The sequence below is a fragment of the Neofelis nebulosa genome, chromosome 4, assembly GCF_028018385.1.
Source record: "Neofelis nebulosa isolate mNeoNeb1 chromosome 4, mNeoNeb1.pri, whole genome shotgun sequence".
In the NCBI taxonomy this organism is placed as follows: domain Eukaryota; kingdom Metazoa; phylum Chordata; class Mammalia; order Carnivora; family Felidae; genus Neofelis; species Neofelis nebulosa.
The window spans coordinates 25,228,046-25,248,183 of NC_080785.1; the positions used below are offsets into that span (position 1 = coordinate 25,228,046).

General features: G+C 42.5%; 1 protein-coding gene across 1 annotated transcript in view; it reads right to left on the reverse strand.

Annotated features, from left to right (window-relative positions):
- SND1 (staphylococcal nuclease and tudor domain containing 1) overlaps positions 1–20,138 on the reverse strand; it is a 425,421-nt gene that overhangs the window by 380,408 nt on the left and 24,875 nt on the right. Inside the window, exons 2-6 of the mRNA XM_058724394.1 lie at positions 15,672–15,821; positions 9,354–9,474; positions 3,997–4,075; positions 1,418–1,578; positions 584–675 (exon numbers count right to left, since the gene is read on the reverse strand). Coding sequence (XP_058580377.1) covers positions 584–675; positions 1,418–1,578; positions 3,997–4,075; positions 9,354–9,474; positions 15,672–15,821 — 603 coding nt within the window. The remainder of the gene's footprint in view (positions 1–583; positions 676–1,417; positions 1,579–3,996; positions 4,076–9,353; positions 9,475–15,671; positions 15,822–20,138) is intronic.

Sequence of the window (20,138 nt, forward strand, 5' to 3'; positions counted from 1 at the left end):
GGTGGGGCGCCTGGGTGGCGCAGTCGGTTAAGCGTCCGACTTCAGCCAGGTCACGATCTCGCAGTCCGTGAGTTCGAGCCCCGCGTCAGGCTCTGGGCTGATGGCTCGGAGCCTGGAGCCTGTTTCCGATTCTGCGTCTCCCTCTCTCTCTGCCCCTCCCCCGTTCATGCTATGTCTCTCTCTGTCCCAAAAATAAATAAAAAACGTTGAAAAAAAAAAAATTAAAAAAAAAAATAAAAATCAAAAATGGATACCCCACATTGAGACAAACCATTCTCAGCAAACATCAGAACCTCCCGTCTCTCTGGGTCTCAACAACCTCTCCACACAGCCCACTCCAAACAGATACTGAGTACTTTAAAATAGTTTTTTAAAAAAATCTTTAAAATAATTTTCTAATCTTATTTGATCTAATGAGAACAGTCCCACTGCAAAGCTTACAGTATACAGTACTCTAGTCAATGTTAATGGCCCATACTAGGCAGAGTCAATAAGTCCAAAATCCCAGAGTAGAAGAATCCACCTGTCACTGAACGCTTCTACAAACCCTATATCCACCCCATAGCCCAGTGTATGGTCTGACCTTGATCCCTGACAGCATGACCGTAACCAGGTAGTAATCTGGGAGGAGCAGGGCCCTGACCACACTGCCGTCCCGCACATGCTCGATGATAGCTGTGTGACAGAAAAAATAGCTTAAGTCATTAGCAAAAGTCATGCCAGGAATGAACAATACCCAACCAAGCTGCATTTAACACGGTTCATCTCCCCAAAACCCTCAGAAAGCCTCCCTCTGAGAAGTGACAAAGCACTGGGAGATCACAAGTGTGCACACAACAGACTCTTCTACAAACTACTCCTGGGAATACAGATTAGACTGACTTCTCCATCTTCTGAACTTCCTGGGATCTCACGGCTCATCCCTGAGCTTTGTTATCCGTAAGCTAGGATGCTTATCTGAGTACCAGGTGCCAGCAAAAAAATAATGGGTCAGATCTGTTAATAATTTTACTCAGTCTGTAGTTAACCGGGTCTCAAACCTGGGCCAAGAACTATAGCGTATGTGTATGTGTGTGTGTGCGTGTGTGTGTGTGTGTGTGTGTGTTTACATCTTTACAGAATATACATTTCAGGGATGTTATTTAAGCAGCATCTTTTAGAAAACAGGAAGATCCCCAATGTGGAAAATTACCAGCAATTTACTACCCTGCACCAGCAAAGGACTAACTTCTGTCAAAATATACCTGATGTAACCTATGTAAACTGCATTCAAGTTACCTTCCAAAATACCATGGTGTTGTTGCACTCTTAACAATTCCTTTAGATACCAAGTAAAATAGTTTCGGTAAACCTCAAGAAACTTGAGAGCAAACAGAAATCACCCTGCATCATGTCGGTCTTTTCCCACTAGCCTCACCATTGACAGGCTTCTGATGGTGCGAGTCCACAAAGTGCCTTGGGTTCTCAATGGTGTACTTGAGGTCCCGAATAGTATGTGAACCGTTCCCCTCACTCCACATCCCTTTCTTAGCTGCCTTTGCTTGTTCCTCACATTCCGAAAGCCGGTTCTGCTCAGGACTAGGACGTGAAAAATAAACATGTGTGGGTTAGTGAGTTCACAACAAGAAGGAAAAAAATCAGGCTCTTCTTTGAACTCTTTCTTCAGCATCTGCTCCCCTTGAAGATACCAAAGCACTCGTTTCAGATCTATGGCTGCGGACCCAAGCCTATAACCAGAAAATCACCATGAGTGCAATTTACGGATTCCAGACTTGTTCCCTCAAACAACAGATTCGCTCGTAAGAGCATTTAATGAGAAGATACAAAGAACACACATCTCGGTACTGCCACCATCAGTGATTACAAGAGAACAAGTTGGTGGCTCACAGGGAAGCCACTCCAGGGGGTACAGCTTCATTTAACCATCCCAGAATCAGGAACTGGAATCCAGGCAGAGCTCAGCAGGACACAGCACAAAGAAAGGGACTAACAATCATCCTTACTGCTCTTGTCTACAGAACAGGGCTGGGGAATGCAGAGCAAATACCGTTATTATAGATGTCACCCCAAAACTACTTACACATTCAATAAGACCAGCTCAGCAAAAACAGTTTGAAAAACCTCCATTTTGAAAATGGAAGACTCCTTCTTCATGAAGCAAGAAACCAAATATATAGGAGAACAGCCAGAAAGCCAAAAGATAGACCAAAAAATAAAGTGCATGCTCTCGCTAGCTCGGTCGCGCGCGTGCGCTCTCTCTCTCTCTCTCTCTCTCTCACACACACACACACACACACACACTCACACACACACACACACACACACACACACACACACACACACACACGAGATAAAGGAAACTGTGAACTGCAGGGCCTTTCCACAATCTCAATACCTTAATGGTGACATTAATGGCTGTATGCATAAATTCAATCTCCCACGTTGAGCAGTAGGGATACCGGAACAGGGATCCCTGACCTACAATTTCTCAAGCCAGAAGTCTTCAGTACTGTTGTATCCCCCCTTCCCCTCAAAAAGGACAGTCACATCGTTGGGGACCCAAGATTGCAAACAGAATTCAATAAAAATGTACTTCAGAGATAGAAAGAAGCAAACACAGAAACCGAGAAAAGGAGAATTTAAGTAAAGACAGCTTCAGAGAAAAAAAGATTGGGACTCCAGGGGAGATTTCTTGTTGAGATGGTACAATATAGGTATGGGCTTCTTAAAAATTTTTCATTCTAGTTGCAAACTGGATTCCCAAAAACTACTGCCAACAATAATCATGCCAACAGTCCTTAAGATATAACTTCAGCATGCTTCCAAAACACCACCTAAGACAAATGTTTTTATTCATTAAATTCCCACATGCTCACTCCCCAAGTATAGGCTCCAGCAAATGTTTTTCTGCAGTTAAAAAGGACCCTCAGAAGTGTATGGTGAAAGGGCTGGCCCCAAAGTTTATGAAGGCAGGAAGAATGCAAAAAGTACATTCTTGCCTTTGTTCATTCCCATCACTGGTACAGTTCATGCAAATATTTACCTAAGGCCTTTTATGCACCAACAACAGTCACATATAATATATCAAGGACTTAACGATTTAAACAGCATCTTTAACCTCCAAATTACTGCTGTAACATATCACTTTTCAGAGACTAAAGTGTTAATTAAAGCCAGCTGCAATCCATCCTACTGCAAGCCAATACTGGTGAACTTGAACACAATACATGTACTATAAAGCTTACATAACTAACACTCATTTCCATTAAGTTCACACTGCCATTAGCTAAACAAATACAGTTTTACCTATTACTTAACCATCTACAGATCTACGGACCAAAACAGACTTATAAGGCTTTGGAAAGAGACAGAATTTTCCCTGATTTTAAAAACAGAACCATTGAGCCCTTATCAGTTACCCTCGCTTCTTCTACGCAGCAGCTTTTGCTTTGAATTCTATTTATCCACTTCACTTTATTTTTTATTGCACTTACTTCTTGTGCATGCTATATTGTATATTTATTTGTTTATTGGGCTATTGTCTGTCTCCCCATTAAAATGTTAGCAAAAGCTATCTCTGTTCATGGCTATATTCTCAGTGCCCAGAACACAGCCTGGCACATAGTAAGTGCTCAATAAATCTTTTGGGATCGATGGATAAATACTCTGTAACTGAAGGTCAGTGGTATAAAACATAGCCTATTGGCTCTTATGAATATAAAGAATGGAAGTTATCTTGTCTCAAAGCCTACTTTTAAAGGCGTTATACATGTCAAATGCCACTAATGAATGCTGAGTTACTTCCTGGCTCAGAATAATCCACATTGGGGCAGGAATGTACCAAAAAGCAGGAGAGCTCCAGAAGTTACCCACTGTATGCCAGGGGATAGGAAAGAAAATGCAGCAAGCCCCTGTAGAGCTGACTACCCACCCCACTTGAGTAACCCCAGCTCTCACAATGGAATAGAAGGGGACAGAAGAGTAATGAACACTTACTTATTAGCTCTCATGCCTTCTCTCCGGGTGGCCAAACCCTCCGCAACCAGAGACTCTGCAATGTTTTCCCCATTGGTATCTGAGGAGGAAAAAGGGAATTAAACACAAGATTCAAATCTCCCTCCAGCAGCAGCAGAGCTCAAATGGAACCACTTTAACCCTTAGCTCTTCAAGGAGAATGATGTTGCCAGAGAATTGGACAAGGCAGCAATACAGTGTTGGGTTTTTCAGAAAACCTCTTCTCCTAAAATGTCTACTCTCAAAGACCCAAAGGTCTATAAATCTTCTTAGGACTTTGTTTCCAATTTTCCTGTGTATCTCCCAGGCAAAAGGCAATCTTGGGGACTGAAGGAAAACAAGGCATATACGGCAGCCCAGGAGAGTATAAAGAACGCTGACCTAAGGAGCAGAGGTCTGGGGCAGAACACAAATTCTGCCACTTACTAGCTTAGACAAGGTCTCTCGGTATCTTAATTTATTCATCTATAAATAGGGAAGAGTACCTGCCACGTGGCTTTTTGTGAGAATTAAACCACAATGTCTGTAAATCTCTTAGCACAGCACTCAGCACAACAGCAGGAATTAAAAACAAATCAAATGAGTCGTCACACCTGTACAATCATATGGCTTCGTTTAGGAATGTCTATCACGTTTTACACAGAGAGTCCAATTCCTCCCAGGATGTCCTATTATCTGCTCCAAGAGGACACCAAGACAAGCTACACCGTTTGTCAATGACTTTCTCCTGCTCTGGGAGACATGGGGGCAGAGGTAACGTCTAGGTTTCTAATCTGTCATACAGCAGCAGGCAAGAAAAATGAAGTTAAACTTAAAACCCAATCTGATTAGGTTCTACCTGGGCACCTGAAACATTAATTGCATTTCCATGCTATTGAAAAAGGTTTCAGACTGTGTATTCCCTTAAATCTCTGCTTGTCAGACAAAGTGATAAAGGAATCGCCACATAAAAATCTTTAATATGGCAGAGAACAAAGGTCCCAGATAAACAAACACAGGAGTCTAGCTGATAGGTAATGTCAGCACAGAATAAAATTCTGTTGAGATTTATATTCGATACGCTATATATCAACTTCTATAAGCACTAACAATATACACACCACCCCCAAACCCAGCCTAAATGCCTTGTCATTAGCATTGCCCAAATTTCTACAGAATCAAATTAAACCTCTTTTCCTACCAAGGAAAGTTCAGATGAATGATATTTCTACAAGGAATTCTCAGGTTCTGGAGCGCTTAGGTGACTCAGGCAGTCAAGCATCTGACTCTTGATTTCGGCTCAGGTCATGATCTCACAATTGAGATCAAACCCTGCCATTAGGCTCTGTGATGCACCTGGACCCTGCTTAAGATTCTCTTTCTCCTTCTCCCTCTGCCCCTCCACCCGCCCCCCTCAAAAAAAAAAAAAAAAAAAAAAGGGGGCGCCTGGGTGGCGCAGTCGGTTAAGCGTCCGACTTCAGCCAGGTCACGATCTCACGGTCCGTGAGTTCGAGCCCCGCGTCAGGCTCTGGGCTGATGGCTCGGAGCCTGGAGCCTGTTTCCGATTCTGTGTGTCCCTCTCTCTCTGCCCCTCCCCCGTTCATGCTCTGTCTCTCTCTGTCCCAAAATAAATTAAAAATGTTGAAAAAAAAATTAAAAAAAAAGAATTCTCAGCTTCTGAGGCTGAGCACGGATCATAAGAACCTTTCCACTGAGGTTACTGTTGAAGCCAGACACAGACACACAGAACTATCTGACATTAGCAAGTATTACACTGGTTATTTCAAAGCAACAAGAATCCCAAAGAGCGAAAAGTCAAAAGGAAGGGTCTTTAAGGGTTTAACAATTAAAGGAAAAGTTGAGGGGTGCCTGGGTGGCTTAGTCGGTTAAGTGTCCAACTCTCAGTTTCCACACAGGCCACGATCTCATGGTTCATGAGATCAAGCACCACGTTGGGCTCCAGGCTGACGGCACGAACCTACTTGAGATTCTCTCTCTCCCTCTCTCTCTACCCTTCCCCCCAATCACGCACACACACTCTCTCTCAAAATAAATAAACTTTAAAAAAAAAAAAAAAGAAAAGAAAAGAAAAAGTTGAGCAGTAAGGTGCCAAGAGGTCAGAGGGGTGGAAAGCATGAGAAAGCCCAGGTACAAACAAGATGTGTGGTCATAAAGCCAGCCAATTAGCTGCACACCCAACAGCTTTCAGTTTCCTGGCACAGAGCACGATGAAACGGCTGTTGGCTGACCCACTTCTAAAAAGTGAGTTCTGATTGCTCCTTCAAAAGGGAGAAAAATACATTTCCCTGGGCTGAACTCCCAAAGGAAGCAACAAAACATGGTGGATAGAATACTGAAATGGGGAATTTGTAGGCCAAGGATCTGACTTTTGCTTATTACGTATCAAATTATAAAACTGATCAAGTCACAATTGGGACAATATTCTGAGCAAGTGGACTGTATTTTCTCCAAATGTCAGAGGACTAATCTTTTTTTTTTTTCCCCAGTAAGTTCTAAATCAACCACAAATTCCCAAATTCTACCATTCTTCCACGACATAAAAAGAAGTGAGTAGGGCGCCTGGCTGGCTCAGTTGGTTGAGGGTCCAACTCTGGATTTTGGCTCAGGTCATGAGCTCAGGGTTGTGGGATCGAGTCCTATGTTGGGCTGTGCACAAGCATGCAGCCTGCTTAAGATTCTCTCCCTCCCTCCCTCCCTTCCTCTGCCACTCCTTCAAGCACGCACAGCACAAACACACTCTTGAAATTAAAAATAAAAAGTAAAACTTAAAAAATTAAAAAGGAGGGGCGCCTGGGTGGCTCAGTTGGTTAAGCATCCAACTTTAGCTCAGGTCATGATCTCAAGGTTCATGGGTTCCAGCCCCGCATCAAGCTCTGGGTTGACAGCTCAGTCCCTGGATCCTGCTTCAGATTCTGGGTCTCCCTCTCTCTCTGCCCCTCCTCTGCTCACACACTCTCTCTTTCTCAAAAATAAATAAAAACATTTAAGAAAATCAAAATAAATAAATAAACATTAAAAAAATTTAAAGGGAGAAACCATGAAATAGGATACACATAAGGATACTAATTATCTAAGCCACTGTTCCTTTCATTACAAATGGCATTGAGATTTCATTACATTTCATTACAAATGGCATTGAGATAAAAGAGTTAAGTGAAAATATTAAACTTTAAGTCATTTAAACCTTTAAAACTGAAAGATGTAAGTAATTCCAAACATTCTTTCGGTATATATTTATTGATCACCTCCCATGTACCAGGTTTTATTTTAAAAACCCAGTTTATAATTTGGGTCAGTTTTAAAAATAAACTTTCTAAAAACAAAGACTTTAAATGTCAATTTCCCTCAACATAAATACTTAGGCCATTTTAGCTGAAGGCTGAGTTTACTTAAAAGAACTCTTAAAGGTGGTCCCTACAGAAATTACCTATGCCTGACATTTTCGGTAGTTTCAGTGAGGTCTCTGGCAGGGCGACAGAAGACTGACCAGCTGTTGTGGAATTGCAATTTTTTAGGTGATAAAATCCTTGAGTGATTGCATTTTGAAGACCGTGCACTTCTGTCTTCCGTTCTTTCTAACTGGTAGCCATCCAACAATAACGCTTAAGTGTTTTATATCCTACTATGTTATTTGAATTTTGGGTAAAAAGCAAATTTGTATCTTTCTGAAAAGATGACTAATTCTACAGTTTCCCATGCAATCGAGAAGCAGGTAGCCATCTGTCTGAGAGGGTGAAAAGGGGGTTTGTCTGCTGGGTAAATCAAACAAGACAACTCCATGGTCATCCCTAACTCACTTTTCTAAGACCTCTACGCTTAGAATCTTAAGAGGATGCTGTTAGCCATGCCACACACCCTGTTTACTTATTTCCAACTACTTGCTACCCAAGTCAAAAGATTATCTAAAGCAGCTCAGTAGGAAGGTTACTACATCAAGGAATCACAGAATTGGGGAGCCTCGGTGGCTCAGTTGGTTGGGCGTCCAACTTTGGCTCAGGTCATGCTCTCACAGTTCATGGTTCGAGCCTTGTGTCGGGCTCTGTGCTGACAGCTCAGAGCCTGGAGCCTGCTTCCAATTCTGTGTCTCCCTCTCTCTGGCCCTCCCCCACTCACAGTCTGTGTCACTCTCTCTCTCAAACATAAATAAACAATAAAAAAAAATTAAAGAAAAAAAAAAAAGAATCACAGAACTTAATCAAAGATTATAAAAAAACAAAACAAAACAAAACCCTATCTGCTCCCAAAGTAACTCCCAAAATGGCTGCTTTATGGAGAATATTCTACCAATCAGTCCTTTCTATGTCCGATTTCTGTCCAAACTCCATTCCACAATCATACTCTCCTCTCCCTCTACCTAATCCAAAAAAGATCAGAACACCTAATGTCCCATGAGCCATCTGGCCCAGTGAAACAATAGGTATATGTGCGCCCACGCACATACGCTGAGTACATACTCTGCTGTTTTGCATATACTATCTGGTTTACAACTGTTTTACATATACTATCTCTTTCAACTCTCTCAATAGCTTACAGATGAAACGAGAACTTACAAAGGTTAAGATTTAAGTAAGGGTACACGGTAACAGAAGCCAGAATTCTTTTTTTTTTTTTTTTTAATGTTTATTTATTTTTTAGAGAGACAGAGTGTGAGCAGGGGAGGGGCAGAGAGAGAGGAACACACAGAATCCAAAGCAGGCTCCAGGCTCTGAACTGCCTGCCGGCAAAGACCCCGACGTGGGGCTCGAACCCTCAAACTGCGATATCATGACCTGAGCTGAAGTCAGATGCTTAACCGACTGAGCCACCCAGGCACCCCAACAGAAGCCAGAATTCTAACCCACATCTACAAAACTCCAAAGCCTGTGTTCTTTCCATTTCATTACAAACCATGTGGCTTGCAAAATCCCACAAGCCCCAAACAACTCTTCCTTTCTTAAAAAGCCCCAGGAGAAGAAAAGCCACAAGACAGATAAAGGAAATAGAAGATGCAATAGGAAATCTATAGGAATTCAATTAGCACTATGACCTAGAAGCACAGAGCCACGGAGTTCCACAGGCTGATGGCTAATATAAGGAAGAATGCTATGGTGTAGTACACACATTTAAACCAGGCCAGGAAAGCAGACACAGGAGTAAACAAGGAGCAGGAATCGGGAGCAATCCCCTGCACCTTTGCACCATGACCTCTGGTACTCAAAGGACTTCAATTACACCTACAGCCAACTGTCCTAGAACTCCCGCCACCAGAACTCACACTGGCCTTCCACCAGATAAAATCAGATCTTTGGAGAAACTTTAGACATAGATAGAAAGGAGTCCTTTTCTCCTTGCTAACTCACCTTTTCCAAGGTAGATCATGCCATACTCTCGCCCCTGGGGAGTCTTGTTTTCTATTGTGAAACAGACTTCCTTCCCAATCAGCTTCTTCCGAAGGAACTCTCGGGCAGGAAATGCCCAGGGCTGAAAGACAAAACAAATGTGTCACGTAAGAACTGCCTAGTTCCCGACTATAATCAGCATTCAAGCAACTTCATTCCTTCAATACCCTGGCCCTATGCTAAGCCCTGAGGGGAATATAAAAATGAAATGCACACAACACAGATTGCACACTCAGGGGGCTCATAAAAAAGGAGAATCTAGCAGTTGACTTAACTAGCACAGGCCCTGAAAACAGGCCTCACCGCTTCCCAGATATTGACAGCAGTACTTTCTCCTCCACCACTTTCTATTCACATCTATAGTGTACTTCATGAATAATAATTGCCAATAATTTTACAGCACTTGCCATGAGCCAGCCACTACTCTAAATGCTTTATATTTATCAGCCCACTCCTGAATGGGAAGTCCAGGCTCCAGGAACTCACCTAGTCAAAGGGAAAACATAAAGAACAACTACCTCCATTTGTTTGTCTCTTTCCAGTTTGCGAAGTGCTTTCACAAATTATTAAACTAGCCTGAAAGCAGCTCAAGGCACTGTCAGAGTAAGTGCAAGGTTCTAGTGCTCCTATTTCCCAGAGTGAGTATCCTGCTCAAGAAACAGCTTTGCTGGCGCACCTGGGTGGTTCGGTCGGTTAAGCATCCGACTTCGGCTCAGATCATGATCCCACAGTACGTGGTTTCGGGCCCCATGTTGGGCTCTGTGCTGACGGCTCAGAGCCTGGAGCCTGCTTCAGATTCTGTGTCTCCCTCTCTCTCTGACCCTCCCCCGTTCATGCTCTGTCTCTATCTCTCTAAAATAAACATTAAAAAAACTTTAAAAAAAAAAAAAAAAAGAAGAAAGAGCCTTGCTTATACCCAATCCCCCTACCTTTTTTAAGAACAACAGAGTTAAGAAGGGCAAGATCTATTCTCCCCAAAATGTCTCCTTTTCCTGCTGTAGTCTGAGGCTGTGCCCATGGGACCCAGGTCCCACAACCTTAGGGAAGACACCAGTAACACGTCCTGGTAAAGGGTCATCTTGACAACTGTGGTTCTTTCCTGTCACCCATCTAAGGCTCTGACACAGGAGGTGAGCCACATATCCACATAATGCCAAGAAGTCTCCATGTGACCTCCAGATCCCCACCCCATCATTTCTAGGATGGTACAAAGGGAGATGTCTCCTCTGAAGCAGTCCTGTGTCAGCAGCCACCTGCACTTGAATTTACAGTCTAGACCTAGCTCAGTGCCCCCAAGTTCCCTCAGAACAGAAATGAGGAAGGAGGGCATATGAGTTCAAGGAATATATGATCTGCAGGAGCTCACGTGCAGGAAAAATGCAAAGTACAAAAAGGAAAAGTATATACAACATGCGTACGCTGCCTGTTACAATCACCTGGAGCCACAGGGCTGGGGCTACACATAGTAAAGGCAAACAGTACATCACTGGCCTGGGAAGGAAACCTCTGCTAACCTTTTCAGGCCATTAAGATTATTCCATGGAGTTATCCAACAAGCTTTTCTAAAAGAAAACGCCCATATGACTTCCCAGAAACCAGAAGTCAATCAAAAGATGACAGTTCACCAACCCGCCGGACTGGTGTTCACAAAACTAGTACTATTGTATAACATCAGTTCTGAACGCTTCTAGGAAGAACTGATCCTGTGTAAGTGCTCTCAGAGACAGAAAAACAAGCTTATCCTCACTCATCTAACGCTCTCTCCTCAAAGCACCCAAGAGCACAAGAGCCAATTACTCAATGGTCATAGTAAGTTCACCGCATTTTCATGTCCCATCTCTACCCCCTTAAAATGAAAACAGCCACCTGTCACCAAAAAGAGTCTAATAATTGAAAAATGAGCCCAATTATCAGCCACATCACAAAAACAGTACTGAATAAACTAGCACAGCGTCCTCCATTTTTATTACCTTAGTGATCCACTTAAAAAAACATCCTCGGCTACAGGTCTGATGTTCAGGATTCAGTTTTGAGCAGCACGCTAATATCTAAAATTCAGTAATACATGCTTTGCCTAAAACTTGGATAAGCTCTGACAAAACAAGTAATCTTAAAGGAACTTGACTAAAAACTCATTTATCACGGGTCAGTTCACAAGGAACTATGTAGCACCTATGAGGAAACCTCCAATTTCTACCAACTAAACAAAATTACTAACAGATTTTAAGACTTGCTGAAGGAGCACCCTTTTCTTAGGACCTCATGTTTTACAGTTGGTCAGTCACTAGGCAATAAGAGAAAGCCATACTCTAGGTCTTGGAAAGAACATATACTTAATCCTATAGGAAAACGAATTTAATTTCTGTAATCTTGCTTTCTTAAACCAGCCTTCTCAAGTTGTGTTCCATCTAGGGTTGGGCAAATTCACTAACTGCACAAGACTAGCTATGAAGAGAGGCAACTGAGGGACCCATGAGAGCTACTGATCAAACCACTCCTCACAAGGGCAACAGAGCATTCCAGGACAAATCTTTGTGCAAGTGTCCATACGGAGGACAGCCTGCAGACGGCTGTCTGCTAGAGAGGGCTATCCCAACACAGCCTCCCAGAACAACTCTAGGAACAAGAATGGGAAAGTTGCCCAAAGCATTTATCAAGGAAGCTCCAGGATGGCCTAATAGGAAGAACAGCTGTGGTCCTTTCACGATGTCTCAGAGCTCAATCTAAGAAGCAAGTGGCTAGTAAGTAGTTGAGACTCAAAATTCCCTGTTTCCTTTAGAATGCCCAACGGCTGGCAATCTAGCAGCTTGCACTCTGCTCCCTGCCTCAAGCAAGGTCTGAGGTCTACCACGATGAAATGAGTTTTTTAATTCCCATCTTTTCTTCGAACCAGATGGACTGCTGAATTACTGTGAGAGTGTAAATCCTTAAAACTAGCTACTTTTGGCCATGGCCCAGTGCTCAATACGTCTTGTCCCACCTTCTTATCACCCCACCCACTGTGCCACACGTGTATGTAACTAATCCCTCAAGGCCCCACGACCCTACCACCCTAATTCTCAAAAGGCCCACTGAAAGCAGGACTGTTAACACTCATTTCTGTATTTCTCCTGAAACCAACACAGAGCTTCACACATAACAGAACTCAATAAATCTGTGGGAAATAAGTATGTAATTCCCACAATGCCCATCAATGCAGTATCTAGGCTGCCTAGAGTAGCTAGGCAACACTGGAGATTAGCCTGCAACAGGGCAGAGAGGCCTGGGAACATACAGTGGAGCCGCTTTTACTGCCACACGGCTTGGGAGAGCTGAGCCTCTTTGAAAGAAGATACGATGAGGGAAGTATGATGTGGGAAGGCAGAGAATAAGCAACTAAATGATATTTGGGACAGTGATACAAAGGGAAGCAAATGAGCAATACCATCCTGGACTCTACCTGAATGTGAAAAAAATGGACAACCTGCTCCAAAACAGCAAAAAGCCAGAAAGAAAGGGTACTGCCACATTCCACAATCCACTGATTCCCCCAAAGGAAACGCTCAGGTTTTTTACCCTCATTGTTCACATGTTGATTCACTATGTATCAGTTTTGTGTTGGGCACTGACTGGGCACAAGAAGAGAGATGAGAGATAAGGTCCTTCCCCTAGACAAACTTACAGTGTTGCAGAGAAAGACATATAAGCAAGGAATGAATGTGAGAATAATATCTAGCAAGGGAATAAATGAAACTTTGTTTCAAAAAGATCTGGGAGCATATAGAGAAAGGGTTAGAGGGGAGGAGACTGAAGGCAGAAGCACCATTATTTCAGCATACTGAGCACACTATCAGAGTGCAACAAAGAACAATAGGAGTAGTAATGAAGTTTCAAGGATGGAGAAGAGAGATCTTAAAGGGGGCAGACTCTCTAGGTCTTGATAAAGGCCTGGACGTCACAAGGCAAGGGGACAGCAAGGGAAATCAGGTTTCTGATTTGGGTTATCAGTGGGCATCACTGGTCCCTTGAGCCGGAGCAGCTTCAAAAGCACAGTAAGGGGAGAAAACCAGATCACAGCAGGGAAAAGAGAGACTAGATTATCAGGACAGAGAAGAAGTGACTGTGGCTAAGAAAGGGTGAAATCTGTAGCCATCAAATACTTCATGTCTCAGGGACCTTTGAAGAGTTACCAGGAGAAACTTAGTGAGACAGGGTTGCTCTGGAAGAGGGGGAAGGAAAAAAAAAAAGCACCACACTGTATAAATACATGAAGCTATAATAAGGGCTGGGATCAGATCACGGAGTATTCTCTCAGCTAGAAGAGTTCCTGTAAGATTTTATTGTACTGTTACATAGGATACAGTTAAAATATTTTAGAACAAGTTCCAACTGGCCTTGTGTTTCTCTGCCCTAGATTCCCATCCACGAAACAGGAAATTAAAACCCAACCCTTCTTACTTAGAGACTACATTGCTTCTTTCTTCTGGGGCAATGAACTTGATCAGCCCTAGCCAGCCAGGGTCAACTCTTCTCCTCACAGGAGCACTCAAGCTGTTACACAACACACAACTGAAAGGTAAAGAACTATTGAAAATGCTGGTCAAGAAAAGCACTTATAGCATGCAGAATTTGAAAAGTGCTATGAGAGAATTAATCTTCAGGGATTAAGTCTAACAGTACTAGGAGTATTTATAACAAATTAACAAATAGCAGTAGAGAGTACAAGTAACATTCATCAAGTACATTACAGACATGTGCTAAGTGCTTCACATGATCTTGTTTAAGTCTCCCAAACAATGTCTACACTATCACTATTCCCAACAGTTGTGGTCACTGACGGAGGACCAATGAAAAAGAATTTCTTTGATCTACTTTGTCATTATCCCAAGAATCTAACTGGATTACTGTTGACAGCAGAACTATGGGCAAGTTGTCTCTATCACTATTTTCTATAATATTGCTTCACTATTGTAATTCAAACAAAATGCCCCTTTTATTATAGATTCTTTAAAACACATGTTTTCCTTAAACAGAAGATCCACCATGAACCGCCTTTTTTTCTTTACTTCCATGTCAGGAAACAGCAGAGGAAAGCTGAGCTACCAAACTTGCCCAACATCATCAAGTTGGGGAAAGGACAAGTAATTAGAACCCAGAAATTTCACTTCTAATGATAGCCAAAGCACTACTTAAGAAGAGACAAGAACTGAGGTTTCAAAGTATAGGAGTCAAGAAGACTAGACCATACCAAATTTGGACTCACAGCAGCTACTAGGAGATGGAAGAACTCAAGGAGTTCAAGGTAGACCACAGACAGAGGTAGAGTGATAGGGCAAAGGAGGGGAAGGCAGGACAAGCTCGTAAGTCTCTCAAATCGCCATAACACAATGGTTCTTGATTACTGAGCCATAAGCTACCTTGAGAAACCAATTAAAAACTCCCTCCCTTGGGGCACCTGGGTGGCTCAGTTGGTTAAGCGTCCAACTTCAGCTCAGGTCATGATCTCAAGGTTCATGGGTTTGAGCCCCACCTCGGGCTCTGTGCTGACAGCTCAGAGCCTGGAGCCTGCTTCGGATTCTTTGTCTCCCCCTCTCTCTACTCCTCCCCCACTCACGCCCTGTCTCTCTCACTCAACAATGAATGTTAAAAAATAAAAAATAAATCAAAAAACTCCCTCCCTTAACAATGCATGTTTACACAAAACTTTGCAAACAATTTCAAGGGGTTCACAGATCGATCCAAGATTAGGAATCTGTAATAAAGCACAGGCATTCAATACACTCCCATTTATGGAAGTGAGAATGTCTGCTTGGACAGGCGATAATGTATCTCTGGAAGGAGACACAAGACACTAATGACATCAGTAGTCCCTGGAGAGAACTGGATTTTTCACTCCATATCCTTCTGAATTTTGAACGTGAATGAAGAATTCAAACACAAATTAATAAAAGAACGCTGCCATAACCAACGGCAGCCTCCAATGGCTGAGAGACTACCTAGGAAATAGTCCAACCTATGTCCCAAGAGAAGGAGTGACAATGCCGACAAGCGTGCAGAGGTGGGAAGCCTATGGGAAAAGGCAGGAAAGGCAGGAGAGACAGGCTGGGCCAGGGATTCACTGCTAGCGGTGTTGAGTGTGTGAACTCTGCCAGCCACACGGGTGCGTCCAGAGTCATCGTTCCTGTGACACAAAAATACTCAAAATACACAGGAAAACAAAGAGTACAAATGTGCATCAGTCAACGACATTAGGCTAGAACTCGGGTCCGCAGCCTCAGGGAAGCCTCTGGAAGCACCCACCTCATCCGGTGTATCTTTTGCATCAGGCTGTGTGGCAGCTGCCCGGCGGGCAAGATTTCCAGCTCGAATGTTGCTAAGGTTGATCTGCCTCTCAGGAGGAGGCCCTCCACGGGGCTGTCCGCGGACAATGATAGCACACCCTGAGAGGACCTACGGAGGGGGAGAAAAAGAGAAAATTAGTGGTCCAGAGGTAATCTCACCATAATGTAAGGTGTTCCCTCACCGTATCCCCAACATACTTGGCACCTTGGAGGCATTCAAATAAACGAATGGGATTGTTCTTAATTTCACTATGAGAAACACCCACAGGAAACACTGGGCTACATTCTGAAATGACAGACCCAGAAATAGTAGTAGGAATTAAACAAACAACAGAAAAGTCATAAAAGAAATACTGCTCAGGATAAAGGGCATGTGAGACATGGAGATGAAGGACCTCTGAAATTTCATGCCAGCAAGCACCACCACCCATGCTCTTTTCAATTATTAAGAAGTTAATGTCTCCACCCACACATCCCGTTTAGGAGGGAAGCAAGCAACGGAAGGCCTAAGAAAAGGGGAAGCTGAAGGAAGAAGCCCCTACACTCCACCCACAAGAGGCCAAGTACACCCAATGCTACACGTCCCTTGCGGACAGCACTCAGTCTAGGCCAAGGGAGACACACAAAGTGATCCAGAAAATCCACGCTCTCTAGGATTAAAACCTTCTAGCTCTGAGAGGCACCTTATAGCTCCCAAGCACAGTAGCTCCTTTTATCTCTCTAATCAAAGGCATCAGGCATAGAACCCACTTGCAAAAGAGCTCTGAAGCTCACTAGGATTTAACTTAAAATATCTGCAGGGGAGAAGGGAGGATCTCAAGTGGGAGAACAGAAGAAAAGGCGTATAGAAAAAAATGACAAACGTCACCCAAGCTATTCAAGTTGTCTTTGCTCAGCAAGGCACAATTTAATGAACAGATGGACTGGAGCACTGGCTTCACTAGATCTAAAAGACTCCCAATCTCACGCTTCAGAACAAGGAATAGGTGCTGAAAAATTAGTGATAGGCTGGCGAGATCTGCCAACATAGAGCCCTTCGGTACACAGCACCGCAGAGTTCTCCGTAAAGGAACGATGCTTGGAAAGGAAGCCACCCTATGTACATTTGCTTAGCTGACATTTCTCCCTCACCTCTCCACTTTAATTAATTCTTTAAATTATGAAACATTAATATAAATACAGAAGCACATTTAAGCACCTATGTACACTTAAAAAAATGAGCAAACTGAATAACCACCAGCCAAGTGAAGAACTAGAACATGCTAGAACCTAAGCTCCCTTCTGTGCCCCACTCTACTTGTAGCCCCTTCCCCGCCGCCATTATGACCACCCCTCCCTTACTTTCCTGTACAGTTTTACCATCTAGGTATACATCTCTACACAATGTAGCTTCATTTTTCCTATTTCCGAACTCTCTATAAAGTGAGTCTACTGCGTGTGCCCATATGTCACTTGCTTCTTTTGCCCTTTGTTTTTTGTTTCTGTTTTGGGTTTTTGTTGATGTTGTTTTGGTGAAACTCATACATGTTGATGTAAAACACCTGTTTATTCACTTTCATGGCTATATATCTCATTGTATGAATAGAACATATTTATCCAATCTACTACCTTCTTACAGAAACTCTGTCCAACAAATATACACATTCCAATTAAAAAAAAAATAGCGTTCTGATGAATGCCTCAGTATCACCAATACCTGAAGCACATCCCTTGGTCTAAATGGCTCTTCCTTGGCTATACCAGGACACATATAATAAATGATGGTCTTCTTTATATATGGCAAGTCCTGCTCTTCATTTATATCCTTTCTGATCAAGTGTCACCAGTCACCAGCAATTAAACTCTATAGCTTCCAACCAGACAGCCTTTCTAACTGCCTCTCCTGAGAACCCATGCCCTGGGCATCATCCCTGGGAACTGACACCCTAAAAAAGACAAGCTCTCAAAGTGAAGCCAGGAAAGAACAGGTATCCTAGAGCACAGGATGTCTGGGGTTCCTGAAATGAGAAGCACCAAAGGAAGTAAAGGAAAAGAGTCTGCATCTGATTCATTTATAGTCAATTCGTCATAATCAGGAGAATAGCACATTGCAGAGTACCTGTACTTGAAATCACTGACGCACAAATTCCAAATGGGGCTGAGGAGAGCCAAACTACATCCAGCATACAAACCAGAGCATCTGTCCCCAATGCCTGCACCTCAGTTGTAGTCAACTTTTCACAAAAAGTAATAAAGTACTCCCAGGAGACCTAGTGCTTCTCAGTAAGCCCAGCTGGAAAAGCTAAGGCCCACGTATAAGAAAACCCACGTTGGTTGATCAAGGTTAAACCCTGATGAGTGAGCAATGACCCACGCTAGGAAAAAAAAAAAGTCCTGATTTCTCAAGTCTGACCAAAAAGCAAACAAAATAAAAAAAATAAACCAACAAAACAAAACAAAACAAACACACACCACACTGAAAAGCTCAAGAACAGAATGATGAGAAGAACCCTCCTTTGTCCCCTAAATATCAGAAAGGAGCTATCTCTAATGCCTCTACTGAATAACCTAGGTCCCTGGGAGACAATAGGTCTATAACTATTACCCTGGCAAACAACTTGTGCATAGGAATTTTGCAAAACTTCCTTTGTACCTCTTCCCCTCTCCCTGAATACTATTCTGAAGACTGCTGTCAGAACATCTCTGCATTATTGCACCAAATATGCCATTCAGACAACAGTAAATGCTTGGATTAATATTAGAGAGAGAAGACTTTTACTTTACAGGTTGCTTGACACCTTTTATACTACTGAGTATACAAATTCAAGCAGCAGGCACCAATTCAACCTCCTAAGCAACAAGAATAGATATTCATCGTGGGAGACACTGCCATTCCTATCCCCCCAGGAGGAAAAGGCTGACACGTGTACATCTCTCCAGTGAAACTTGCTCCCCCTCATTTAGGCATGGCCTTGGTAGAAAAGTAGGAAAAGACCATCTGCAGACCATTAAGAAAGAAGAGACCTATCTATAAGGGAGGAACTAGTTTCCTTCCTACTATTTATAGAAGTGAAATAGTTCAACACACACTACACCTCCTTCTTGCTATCTCCATTTCTCCTTCTAAGAATTGTTAAACTCCTTTCACCTGCCTCATTTGCCAATAGTCTTTACTCAACTTCTTCCTCAATAAAAATATATTAATGGCCTTCTCTTATCCAACGTTCTTCACCAAATAAAGCCAAGGAGAAGCAGCTCCATTGGAAAAAAATTTAAAAAGACCAAGGTTTATACATCAAATTTAAACTGTATCTCCTATAGCACCAAAACAAGTCATTTTTTCCTCTGTGAAAGACCTGACATCTAAGCGGGTTAATTTTTTAAATTTTATTCATTGACTGATTCATTTATTCATTGGTTAATTCAATGCAAATATGAGTGCCTACTATGTGCCAGGTATCGTTCCAGGCTAGTGGCATACTCAGTGAAATATAACAGACCAAAAAATCTCTTAGAGAGCGGACATCCTAGTAGGGGGAGACAAACAATAAACATAACAAGTAAATAAAATACATTGTTAGTTTATCAGAATTTTAATTTCAGAAGAATAAGGTTAAGATTGAGAGGAAACTGTCACGGATAATTGTTCTGCCAAAGCTGTACTGATTCACGTTGCAAACTTTCATGGATGCAGTAATTATCCTTAATTGCTAATTTATAGGGCATAGAAAGCAAGTCATATGGTAACTGCTTTATCCAATTATATTAATAAAATGACATATTCTAGAAAAATGATCTTAGCCCTACCTGATACAGCAGGAGGTTTGTGAAAACAGCTGTCACAATGAATCAGTTTGATTGAGATAATGGATTAGACATTTCTCGGCTCTGCCGATAAAGGCTGCAAAGGGACGTGGTGTGATTCAGAGGACCCGGGTTCAGGGCATAAGTTGGACGGTGACAAAGGCTGAGACAAGCCAGCTGAGAAGGAAAATGGGAACTCAAACTGTTCACACCCACATACAGGTTTATTGGGAGAGTTACCTAAAGTCAAACACTTTATGGGCAGCCACTAACATGTTGCCCAGCAACAGAACACATTAAATCTTCACTAGACCCTGACAATTTGGTGCACATAAGTCTTAAACCCCCAGACCACAGACATGAGGAAGACAGAAAACTTATAGAAAACCCTAGTCATGCTACACTTAGCATGTATACTCGTTAAGAAGGTGATGGTACAGAAATCCATTTAAGTATATCAGTAAAGCCAGTATTTTTTCCATAGTACCAAGAATAAAAATCATCTTGGCCTGAGAATGGAATCTTATTAGCTGAGAACATCTCATTAAGCTCTGCAAGAAGAACTAGCTTAACATATGTATCTGCCTGTTAAGATTCAAGAGAAATATCTTAGCAACACCTGCCAATATGAAGACCTAATATA